General features: G+C 41.4%; 1 protein-coding gene across 6 annotated transcripts in view; it reads left to right on the top strand.

The window, feature by feature from the left end:
* pdxdc1 (pyridoxal-dependent decarboxylase domain containing 1) overlaps positions 1-13,147 on the top strand; it is a 90,626-nt gene that overhangs the window by 37,047 nt on the left and 40,432 nt on the right. For 4 of the 6 annotated variants that reach the window (XM_073060505.1, XM_073060502.1, XM_073060503.1 and 1 more), the window contains 2 exons: positions 4,088-4,168; positions 12,878-13,027. In XM_073060505.1, the coding sequence (XP_072916606.1) occupies positions 4,088-4,168; positions 12,878-13,027 (231 nt within the window). The remainder of the gene's footprint in view (positions 1-4,087; positions 4,169-12,877; positions 13,028-13,147) is intronic. The other 2 variants (XM_073060504.1, XM_073060501.1) reach the window with 1 other exon arrangement.

The following is a 13,147-nucleotide window of genomic DNA, read 5'->3' as shown; positions in this document are numbered from 1 at the left end:
GTAGAGTAATCAGTGAAAGTTAAACAGTTTGCTCCTGAGCATATGCCGTCTGTCCAGGAACCCCAGTTTCATGTTTCACTTAACACGTGACTGGCAGATGAGTGGAATATAGACATCTACTGTTTACAAGTCCTTAGTAGTTCTTTGAGTCTTCATCACCAGATCTAATTTGATCAGCCAGGCTAAGTTTAATCAACGCACAAAAAATGTTGGAGGAACTCAGCGTGCCAGACTAGCATCTATGGAAACGAGTAAGTAATCAACATTTCAGGCTGAGACCCTTCATTGGGCTAAGTTTAATAGTAGGCATGGACTCAGTGGGCTGAGGACCTATTTCCATGCTGCCTGATGGTATGACTCTGACTCTAGTCTATAACATCAAAAAATAATGTGGATACCAGTATACTTACTAGCATTGACATTAAGACTGAAATAACAATCTCACCTGGTCCCTCAATACCAACTTTTAGATCAAGAAACCACAGTAGCATCTCCACTTCCTGAGGAGATTGAGGTGAGTGAGCCCTCCTCCACCCCCCCAAACATTCTAACCAATTTTTACTGGAGCACCATTGAGAGTGTCCTGACCAGCTACATCGCGTCACTGTCTAGTACAGGAATTGCAAGGTATCAGACCTCAAGTCCCTATAAAGGATTGTGAGGACTACTGAGAGAATCATTGGGTTCCCATCTTCTGGCTATTAGAGTTACTTATCAGGAGTGCCATGTACCCAGGGCCCTTGCATTGATTTGAATTGAACCGACTTTATTACTTACATCCTTCATATACATGAGGAGTAAAAATCTTTACATCTCCATCTAAATGTGCAATTTGAAGTAATTTATAATAAATAGTATGTTACAACAGGACAGTCAATATGACATAGAAATACAGTTGTGTGAGCATGAATTAATCATTCTGATGGCCTGGTAGAAGAAGCTGCACAGAGCCTATTGGTCCTGGCTTTTATGCTGTGCTACCGTTTCCTGGATGGTAACAGCTGGAACAGTTTGTGGTTGGGGTGACTCGGGTCTCCAATGATTTTACATACCTGTCTTTGTAAATGTCCTGAATAGTAGGTAGTTCACATCTATAGATGCGCTGAGCTGTCCACACCACATTCTGCAGAGTCCTGCAATTGAGTTCCCATACCAGGCAGTGATGCAGCCAGTCAGGATGCTCTCAGTTGTGCCCCTGCAGAAAATCCTTGGGATTTGGAGGCCCATACCAAACTTCTTCAGCTGTCCCTTCCATCTATTCAGCAATCTCTTTGACTCCCCATAATCAAGGGGTGGGGGGAACTGCAGCATCAGGACAAGAACTGCATCTTCTCCTAGTCCGTAAGGTAACTGAACTCTCTGCCACCACCCAGATCTCTACTCACATGAGGCATATTTTTAATTTTTAACTTGTGTTTTAAATGCACCTTATTTATTAATTGTGATAATATTACTTTGTGTTCTGTTTGAGTTACATGTACTGTGTTGAACACCCTAGTTCAGAGGAGTGTTTTGTTTGGTGCTATACACATGTGCCGTTGAATGACTGAACATAACTTGAACTTATCAACCCCTCCTTGTATGTGATAGCTCGTAAATAAGCTTTGACTGTAAACTAGAATGCATCACTGGCACTAGCCTACCCACCATCAAGGGCATGTATACAGAAAGGTGTCAGAAAAGGGCTAGTAACATCATGAAGGATCCCACCCATCCTGCTCATGGAATGTTTCCCCCACACCATCAGTAAGGAGGCTATGTGAAATTCACACTAGGAACACCAGACTCAAAAACCGTTACTTTCCCCAAGCAGTAAGGCTGATCAACACCTCCACCCACTAACCCACCCCTTCATGCCCGCAACCTCCACTCTTTATTATTTCCTGTCAGTCATCTTATGTACGTACACTCCTGTGCCTAGCATCACTGTATGGAAATACAATCAATGTATTTAAACTAGCTTATGAATTTACTGTCTTTTTATTATTGTGTTCTTAATCTTGTTTTTGTTTTGTGCTGCATTGGATCTGGAGTAACAATTATTTTGTTCTCCATTACACATATCCTGGAAATGACATTAAACAATTTTGAATCTTGAACGTATTCCCGAGTCCAAATTTTGTCAACACCAGCTCCAGTCACACACAAACTAACATTTGCCATTATAAGATATAAAATGTAATCCAACTCATGACAAACAAGGATCACCAGACCCACAGGAGTGAGTGGACTCTGGAGGAACATGCCATATTGACCAACACTTCCTGTAATACACAGCATAAATTGCAAGCATGCAAATCTTACAATAGCATATCAACCAATAACAAGGTCTTAGTGTATTTCTCCACAGTATGTTTCTCAGATTAAACTGCCAGATGAATTTTATGGGACTTACATTTTAAGCATTTGAATTTTACTTACGAAATATGATTTGCTTGAATTATGTCACTTGAGCAAACATTTACAGGAATATTATTTTTCAATTGGTTTTAATCACTGAACTTGAAAATTAAAAAAGTTTTCACATGGCAAATACACTCAGTGGCCAATTTATTAGTTACACTATTATAACTGCTTGTTAATAAAAATATCCAATCAACTTTTGTAGCACCAACTCAATGCGGAAAAGCATGCAGACTCAGTCAAGAGGTTCAGTTGTTCAGAGCAAACATCAGAATGGGGAAGAAATGTGATCAAAGTGACTTTGTGGAATGATAGTTGGTGGGTGACCAACTATTGATCTCAAGCTGTTGATCTCCTGTAATTTTTATGCACAAGTCTCTAGAGTTTTCAGAAAACCCCCCCAAAAAAATTCAGTGAGCAGCAGTTCTGTGGGTGAAAATGCCTTGTTAATGAGAGAGGTCAGAGGAGAATGACCAGGCTGGTTCAAGCTGACAGGATGGCAACAGTAACTCAAATAACCCAGTGTGGTAACAGTGACACAAGTAACCACACATTACAACAGTGGTGTGCAGATGTGCATCTGTGAATGCACAAACGTTGAATCTTGACATGATGTTGATGGGACACAGCAACAGAAGACCACACAGGGTTCCACTCCTGAAACAAATAAAGTGGGCACTAAATGTATATGGACTTCTAAGTTAGGATGTTGAAATAATTAATTTTTTAAATGATCCGTATATTAAGCAACCAACGTTTAAGTCTCAGTTCTCCAATAATCTTTCAGTCTCTGCACTGCTAGATTAATACCCAGAGATACAGTAAATGTATTTCACTATGAAAATTTCTTTTATGGAAATACTTTAAAGCTAGTAGTATTAATGCAGGGAATTTGATAGTGAGCTAGTTTGCTGAGAATTTTTGTTTTGTTAAACTAATACTAGAATTTACAGTGGAAACCCATTCTCATTAATTTTGAAAAAATCTGTTAGTTTTTTAAAAATAACACGGTGAATGCGTTTCCATGGATTCACTAAAAAGTGCCACTGCAAAATGTGTAGATACAATACAAGCAGTCGTCAGATTACATCAGAGCTCTGTTCCTGAGAACTGTTCATAATCCAAACTGTTCGTAAGTCAGAAATGAGCAATGACTTGTGTGTGGGAGATGATCACAGAAACACATGTGATGGGACAGTGAGCAGGCACAGGAAGAATAGTTGCCATCTGGTCTTACTGATTGAGCAAGTGGGTTTGCTTGGTACTCCCAGCTCTGTTGTAGTTTGGGAGGGAGTGGGAATGAGGTTGGAAGTGGAGAAAGAAAGCATGTGTAAGTGCCTGTTTCCATCTGGCAGAAGATGCCTGTAGCTCCGCAGCATCCTGCAAATCAATCTCACTTGTCTCCCAAATGTATTCCTATGTACAGGGTGTCCATTAGTTGAAGATTTGTTACCCAGGGAGGAACACTTTTCTTTAACTTTTAAAGGTGAACTACGTTTTAAAATGTAACATTTTAGATGATGGCAAATTGGAAACAAAATTTTAAATACTGCATAGAATAAAACATATCCTCCAAAAATGGCATTTCCAATGAGAAAACAAATAGTCTGCCTTCCCATTTCAATGGACAAATTGATTATAATTAAATAATATGTGTTTTATTTTAAACACTTTTTATTCACAGTGGACAGGACATGGCAACTATTCTTCAACTAGTACAGAACCTTATGCATGGAGAGGATGAGGAGGAATCACAGTCAATTCGGTAAGCTATTATAGTCTCCAAGGGGCAAAGTAAACCAATGTTTTAATGTGTCTGAATTGTGCAGATAAAACTTGATATTGTTTTCTGCTTGGAAATGGAGAGAAGTTTGATTCGTTCAGCACGTTATTTGTAACTATTACTATTCAGTGGCAGAGTGTATGAAACAATCATTTTCAGCAAAAGATATCAACTTTTTCCTTATCCGCGAGGGATTGGTTCCGGGACCCCCCGCAGATACCAAAAAACACGGATGCTCAAGTCCCTTGTATAAAATAGTGTAGTATTTGCATATAACCTATGCACGTCCTCCCGTGCATGTCAAATCATCTCTAGATTACTGATAATACCTAATACAATGTAAATACTATGTAAATAGTTGTTATACTGTAATGTTTAGGGAATATTGACAAGAAAAAAGTGTGCATGTTCCTTTCGCTCACAACAGAAGCAGCGAATGAACGAGACACGAGGCAAACAATGATCAAACAACAAGTTAAACTTTTAATCATCTCTAGATTACAGAAATAACACCTAATACAATGAGAATGCTATGTAAATAGTTGTTACACTGTCTTGTTAGGGAATATTGACAAAAAAACTGTACATGTTCCTCTCACTCATAACACAAACTTGTAATACCTGTACAGTAGTTATTACACTGTCTTGTTTAGGGAATAAGGACGCTTTGAGGAGGCTCAATAATACTAAAGTCAGGAACTGTGGAGATTGAGGGCTGAGGATCTACAAGCATTGAACATCGAGACTTCAGAATTGCAGATGCTTTAGTAAGAAACATTGTTATAGGAAGCTGTCTCCTCTTTCTTTGCATCATCAAACAAACCTTGCAGTGGTTGTAGGCATATTGTTATCCCTTGGGTGACACGGAGGCTTCGTTCCATCGAAGGATCGAACAAGTGCTGGAAGAGCACTTCTGGGTTTTCTCGATTCGTGGTTGGTTGAATTCGCACATGCGGAACTCGCAGATATGGAGGGCCAACTGTATAGGCAGGCATCTGTAGAAATCCCAGAGCTTATTTAGTCACCTACATAGTGTCGCAGAGAGTAGATCTAAAGAAATTGGAGCTTCATCTGTGTTTGACATGAAGTGCCTTTTCTGAGTTAAATATCTTTTGAAGAAAATAAATTGGGATGATTGAATGTTGTGATTTTATTTGACCAGTTTATCTAGGCCCCTAGTTTATGGGAATAACTACCAGCTCAATAGGTAGCAACTTAAATTTTAGTTGATCATAGAATCATACAGCATGGCAACACGTCATTTACCCCAACTTGTGGCAGTGTAGTGGAGCTCCTGTCTCACAGGTCCAGTCGTCTGGGTTCAAACTTGATTTCCAGTGCTGCCCATGTGGAGTTTGCATATTCCTCTTGTGACCCATATTGGTTGCTTCAGGGGTGGGGGGGGCAGGCTCCAATTTCCTCCTATATCCCACAGACATGGAAGTTGTAAATTCACCACTGTAAGTTGCTCCTAGTGTATGGGAAGAATAAAATGAGGTTAATATCAGAATTATTATAATGGATGCTTGATGTTTGTCCTAATGAGAGGCTAGGGAAGAATTAGTGGAGGCCCTTGTTGTTTCCTTTGTTGTTAACCACTGGCAATGTTCCTGAAGATTTAGAGGGTGGCTAATCTTGTTCCATTGTTTAATAAGAGTAGCAACGACCAGCCAGGGAACTAGAGGCCTGTAAGGCTAAATTCATTTTGAGGGAAGTTACTGGAGAGAAATTCTGTAGGACAAGATCAGTAAAGACCTGATTGGAAATAGCATGATTTTTCACATTGATGTTTCTCAGTCTTTGTCTGTGTAAAGTTTTTCATAAAATTGTGTAGTATTTCTTTTTTTCTTGTAAATGCAATATCTGTAAAAAAGAATCTCAAGATGGTAGGAGGTTATGTCTGGCTAATCTTTCTGAGTTCTTTAAAGAGGCAACTAAGGAAATGAATGTTGTTTTCATGGACTTTAGTAAGGCCTTTGAGGAGGTCCTGCATGGCAGGCTGACTTGGAAGATTATCATATGGTATTCAGGGGGAGCTAGTGAGGGGGATTCAGAATTTGGTTGATGATAGAAAGCAGAGGGTGATGGTTGAAGGTTGATTTTTTGACTGAAGGCCTGTAACTAGTGGGATACCCAAAGGGTGGGTGTTGGGCCTTATGTTATTCATTATTTCTTTAAAAGGTTTGGATTTGACTGCACATAGCATGACTAGAAAGTTTGCTAAGGATACTAAGTTAGGGGGACAATGAATTTCAAAGAGCTATTGATCAGTTAGAGAAATATGCTGAAGGATTGCAAAAGGATTTGAAGCAAGAAGGCTACAAGTGGAACGGCTAAGGATTTCTGGAGTGAAGGCAATTTACTACTCAGGGTAAAGAGAGGCAAGACTGCGCAGGCACGTGATGTCAGCCAGTAGAGCAGGAAAAGTTTAAAGAGAAGGCCGCCATATCCAGTGGGCAGCTGAGTGATAGGGCTTTGGCTCAAATGGGCTTAGGCGGTAACAGGGCAAGGTAGGTTTACAAACACAAAATGCTGGTGGAATGCAGCAGGCCAGGCAGCATCTATAGGAAGAAACATTCCACCAGCATTTTGTGTGTGTTGCTTGAATTTCCAGCATCTGCGAATTTCTTCGTGTTTGCAAGGTAGGTTTACCTGTGTTAATTGCAGAAAGGAAGTATGTGTATGAGGCTGGTGTTCTGTGCCCGGTGCCAGATGTAGGAAGCCCTGGAGTCTTCCAGCCTCCCGGATGGCCATATCTGCACCCGGTGTGTCGAGCTGCAGCTCTTAAGGGACTGCGTTAGGGAACTGGAGTTGCAGCTCACTGACCTTTGTCTGGCCAGGGAGAGCAAGGAGATGATAGAGAGGAGTTATAGGCAGGTGGTCGCACTGGGGCCACAGGAGACAGACAAGTGGGTAACAGTCTGTAGAGGGAAGAGCAAGAAGCAGGTGCTAGAGAGTACCCCTTTGGCTGTCCCCTGAACAATAAGTACTCCTGTTTGAGTACTGTTTTGGGTGGGGGGAGAAGACAGCCTACCCGGGGGGAGCAACAGTGGCCGTGCCTCTGTCACAGAGACCGGACCTGTGGCTCAGAAGGGTAGGGAAAGGAAGAGAAAGGCAGCAGTGATGGGGGATTCTATAGTTAGGGGGTCAGACAGACGATTCTGTGGATGCAGGAAAGAAACTCGGATGGTAGTTTGCCTCCCAGGTGCCAGGATCCGGGATGTTTCAGATCACGTCCACAGTATCCTGCAGTGGGAGGGTACATATTGGTACCAATGACATGGGTAGGAAAAGGGAAGAGGTCCTGAAAACAGACTACAGGGGGTTAGGAAGTTGAGAAGCAGGGCAGCAAAGGTAGTAATCTCGGGGTTACTGTCTGTGCCATGTGATAGTGGGTATAGAAGTAGAATGAGGTGGAGGATAAATACGTGGCTGAGGGATTGGAGCAGGGGCAGGGATTCAGATTTCTGGATCATTGGGACTTCTTTTGGGGCAGGTGTGACCTGTACAAAATGGACAGGTTGCATTTGAATCCCAGGGGGACCAATATCCTGGTGGGAAGGTTTGCTAAGGCTACTGGGGAGAGTTTAAACTAGAATTGTTGGGGGGTGGAAACGGAACTGAAGAGACTGGGGAAGAGGAGGTTGGCTCACAAATGGAGAAAGCTTGGAGACAGTGTGTGAGGGAGGATAGGCAGGTGATAGAGAAAGGACATGCTCAGACCAGCAGTTTGAGATGTGTCTATTTTAATGCTAGGAGCATTGTGAACAAAGTGGATGAGCTTAGAGCGTGGTTCAGTACTTGGAGCGATGATGTGGTGGCCATTACAGAGACTTGGATGGCTCAGGGTCAGGAATAGCTACTTCAAGTGCCTAGTTTTAGCTGTTTCAGAAAGGATAGGGAGGGAGGCAAAAGAGGTGGGGGGCGATGCACTGTTGTTTCGAGATAGTGTTACAGCTGCAGAAAAGGTGGACGTCATGGAGGGATTGTCTATGGAGTCTTTGTGGGTGGAGGTTAGGATCAAGAAGGGGTCAATGACTCTACTGGGTGTCTTTTATAGGCCGCCTAATAGTAACAGGGATATTGAGGAACAGATCGAGAAACAGATCCTGGAAAGGTGTAATAATAACAGAGTTGCTGTGGTGGGAGATTTTAATTTCCCAAATATCAATTGGCATCTCCCTAGAGCAAGGGGTTTAGATGGGGTGGAGTTTGGTGTATTCAGGAAGGTTTCTTGATGCAATATATAGATAAGCCTACAAGAGGAGAGACTGTACTTGAATTGATATTGGGAAATGAACCTGGTCAGGTGTCAGATCTCCCAGTGGGAGAGCATTTTGGAGATGGTGCTCATAATTCTATTTCCTTTACAATAGCATTGGAGAGCGATAGGAACAGACAAGTTAGAAAAGCGTTTAATTGGACTAAGGGGATTTATGAGGCTATCAGGCAGGAACTTGGAAGCTTAAATTGGAAACAGATGTTTTCAGGGAAAGGTACGGAAGAAATGTGGCAAATGTTCAGGGGATACTTGTGTGGAGTTCTGCATAGGTGCGTTCCAATGAGGTGGAAATGATGGTAGGGTACAGGAACTGTGGTGTACAAAGTCTGTAATAAATTCAGTCAAGAAGGAAAAAAAAGCTTACGAAAGGTTCAGAGAGCTAGGTAATGTTAGAAATCTAGAAGGTTATAAGGCTAACAGGAAGGAGCTTAAGAAGGAAATTAGGAGAGCCAGAAGGGGCCATGAGAAGGCCTTGGTGGGCAGGATTAAATAAACCCCAAGGCATTCTACAAGTATGTGAAGAGCAGGAGGATAAGACGTGAAAGAATAGGACCTATCAAGTGTGACAGTGGATGTAGATATTAAAAAAGAGGATGTGCTGGAGCTTTTGGAAATCATCAAGTTGGATAAGTCGACGGGACTGGATGAGATGTACTCCAGGCTACTGTGGGAGGCAAGGGAGGAGATCGCTAAGCCTCTGGTGATGATCTTTGCATCATCAATGGGGACTGGAGGGTTGCAGATGTTGTACCCTTATTCAAGAAAGGGAGTAGAGATAGCCCAGGAAATTACAGACCAGTGAGTCTTACTTCAATGGTTGGTAAGTTGATGAAGAAGATCCTAAGAGGCAGGATTTATGAACATTTGGAGAGGTATAATATGATTAGGAATAGTCAGCATGGCTTTGTCAAGGGCAGGTTGTGCCTTATGAGCCTGATTGAATTTTTTGAGGATGTGACTAAACACATTGATGAAGGAAGAGCAGTAGATGTAGTGTATATGGATTTCAGCAAGGCATTCGATAGGGTACCCCATGCAAGGCTTATTGAGAAAGTAAGGAGGTATGGGATCCAAGGGGATATTGCTTTGTGGATCCAGAAATGGCTTGCCCACAGAAGGCAAAGAGTGGTTGTAGACGTGTCATATTCTGCATGGAGGTCAGTGACCAGTGGTGTACCTCAGGGATCCGTTCTGGGACCCTTACTTTTCATGAGTTTTATAAATGACCTGGATGAGAAAGTGGAGGGATGGGTTAGTAAATTTACTGATGACACAAAGGTTGGGGGTGTTGTGGATAGTGTGGAGGGCTGTCAGAGGTTACAGCGGGATATGATTGGATGCAAAACTGGGCTGAGAAGTGGCAGATGGAGTTCAACCCAGATAAGTGTGAAGTGGTTTATTTTGGTGGGTCAAATATGATGGCAGAATATAATAATGGTAAGACTCTTGGCAGTGTGGAGGATCAGAGGGATCTTGGGGTCCGAGTCCATAGGACGTTCAAAGCAGTTGCGCTGGTTGGCTCTGTGGTTAAGAAGGCATGCAGTGTATTGGCCTTCATCAATCGTGGAACTGAATTTAAGAGCCCAGAGGTAATGTTGCAGCTATGTAGGACCCTGGTCAGATCCTCACTTGGAGTACTGTGCTCAGTTCTGGTCACCTCACTACAGGAAGGATGTGGAAACCATAGACAGGGTGCAGAGGAGATTTACAACGATGTTGCCTGGATTGGGGAGCATGCCTTATGAAAACAGGTTGAGTGAACTCAGCCTTTTCTCTTTGGAGCGACAGAGGATGAGAGGTGACCTGATAGAGGTGTATAAGATGATAAGAGGCATTGATCATGTGAATAGTCAGAGGCTTTTTCCCAGGGCTGAAATGGCTACCACAAGAGGGCACAGGTTTAAGATGCTTGGGAGTAGGTACAGAGGAGATGTCAGGGGTAAGTTTTTTATGCAGAGAGTGGTGAGTGCGTGGAATGGGCTGCCGGTAATGGTGTTGGAGGCGGATATGATAGGGTCTTTTAAGAGACTTTTGGATAGGTACATGGAACTTAGAAAAATAGAGGGCTATTGTTAACCCTAGTATTTTCTGAAGTAGGGACATGTTCGGCACAACTTTGTGGGCTGAAGGGCCAGTATTGTGCTGTAGGTTTTCTATGTTTCTATAAATGGATTTTAATTTTAGGTAAATGTAAGTTAATGCATTTTGAACAGTAACACTAGTGTAGGACCTATACAGTGAATGGAAGGGCACTGCTGAATGCTGTGGAACAGAGGAACCAAGGAATACAATTGCACAATTTGCTGAAAGTGGCCATGGAAGTACACCAGTAAGTGATTTGGGTATGTGGCATGCTGGCCTTCATTCAAGTCATTGCTTTTAGGAGTATGGGCATTATGTTGTAACCATACAAGTTGTTGGTGAAACCTCCCTTGGACAGCTTTGCTCACCCTGTTTTAGAAAAGACAGTGTGAAACTGGAGAAGGTGCAGAAACAATTTGCAAGGATGCTTCCATGATTAAAGGGCCTATGTTATAGCGAGAGGCTGGCTACACTGGATATTGAAGGGTTGGAGAATGAGGGGTGATCTCACAGAATTTTATGAAATTAATGACTATGGGTAAGGTGGATGGTTCTCAGAGTGTCTCAGGGTTGGGAAGTTCAAAACTAGAGAGCATAGATATAAAAAAGGAGAGAATGAAAAAGATCTGAGAGATAACTTTACACAAAAGCTAGTAAGTACTTACTATGATCTGCCAGATGAAGTGATTGAGATGGGTACAATTGCAAAATTTAAGAGATATTTGGAGGGCCAAATGTGCCAGCTGGGACTAGCAACGAGGATACTCTTGTCAGAATGGACCTGTTGGTAGGCCTCTTTCCGTGCTGTATTACTTTGACATTATGACCTTGAGCTAAGGAGACAGTTTCTATTCCATATGAGTGTATGATGTGATTTGTGAGGATTATGTAGTAAGTTAGGAACTACAAAGAATTTGAAGATATCGACAGTCACTTGAATGTTAGAACGAAAATGAAGATTTGGAGGGTGTAGTCGTTGAAAGCGTTGTATGAAGGCAGTCCATTTTCCACACTAGGTGTCTGTACTGATTTTTGTTTGCAGTCAATGAGGAAAAACACTGCAGTGTACACTGGTTGAATTCCTCTGGTAAATATTGGGAACTAATACAGCTTTATAGTACTGTATTAGTAGTGTTCTAATTTGTTCAGTATTTCATTTAAATATGTAATTGTTTTACTCAGTTGATTAGATAATGCGTCTTTTATACCTTTTTAAACTATTTCCATGAAACTTTGGCTAATTGGGGCAGCTGCTTAAGTGTACTGGCCCTGATGTGTCCTAGTTAATTAGAATCCATTGTTTAGGATGGTGGTGACACCACTTGAACGGGGACACCATGGAGGTTCTAGTGCAGGCAAAAATGAAGTAGGCATGAAAATTTTTTGAAGCGTGGTTCTCTTCTGATAACTCCGTAAACATTTCAAAATAGATGCCATCTACAATCTCCTAAGAGCCAAAGAAATGCAAGCCAGTTGAATTAAAGGGTCAACTGAAGGGGTAGCCAATCAGGACCAAGGCAAGCAAATGAGGGCTTGTATTCCAGAGTGTAACACCAGCAACTACACACTGAGGATGTCAGTAGACATTGGCGGATTTTTAATTATTATACTGAGAAATGTGGGATTAGAAAATAAATTATGGCATTGAGAGCAATTTAAGAACCTGAATGGCCTCCTATTTCACGTCGTTCTTGGATTCAAGTTGTTTGCACACACTTGAATGCTAGAAATGCATTTGTGAAAGGGTTAGCCAGGGCACAAAAGAAGATACAGTCTCGCAGGATATTACACCATTAAAATGTAAATGAAGATATGAGGTAGTGCAATTAAACAACTATTTCAGTCAAGTTTGTATTTCCTTAAATTCTATCCAGTGTTTGAGAACATCTTAAGAAAATTTCTGAAAAATATCCAGAGGGCTCTGCTGAGCCAAAGAAAACTTCTTTACAGGTCCAATAAGAAGTATATTTCCAAAACCGGTATATAGAGGATCTGTCTTCAATTGAGATGTGATTAATTTCTAGTGAACAGTGCAATGTTCATAAAAATTCACAAATTGCTGATCAGTGGAGTAATTTAACACTGGGCTACAAGCACTTGATGTTACCTGTAAGGCATCTTCAATGGGGGAAGATTGAAGGAAAGGAAAATGTCCATTCGAAAACCCTCTATGACATTCCCATGACCATTACATTTGATCTTTTTATGTTGGAGACATACTTAAAATAATGTGTTTATAGTCTAGATGTTACTAATCAATTATTTGAGTGTTTTTTAACATATTTTGAATGGAAGAGACTTTTATTAAACTACAGATCTCTATTTAGCAGATTACAGAATGTTGGTGAGCAAGGTCACATTTCCTTATTGGGACATAGTCTGGCAGCCTATATTTCTGTGCTGGACAAAGAAAGATTGCGAAAATTAACCACAAGGATTTTGTCAGATGCTACACTCTGGCTCTGCAGACTTTTCAGGTAACTGTTCTTAGCAATGCAAAACTCAAACGATTATGTACTGTACTTATTTAAGATCACTAAATAACAATGTGGTACAGCATGTTATATTTTAACATTTTCCCAAAAGGTGATAGCTGT

The sequence above is a fragment of the Hemitrygon akajei genome, chromosome 11 (assembly GCF_048418815.1).
Source record: "Hemitrygon akajei chromosome 11, sHemAka1.3, whole genome shotgun sequence".
In the NCBI taxonomy this organism is placed as follows: domain Eukaryota; kingdom Metazoa; phylum Chordata; class Chondrichthyes; order Myliobatiformes; family Dasyatidae; genus Hemitrygon; species Hemitrygon akajei.
The sequence above is the reverse complement of the archived record's forward strand: the minus strand, read 5'-3'. Positions and strand labels throughout refer to the sequence as shown.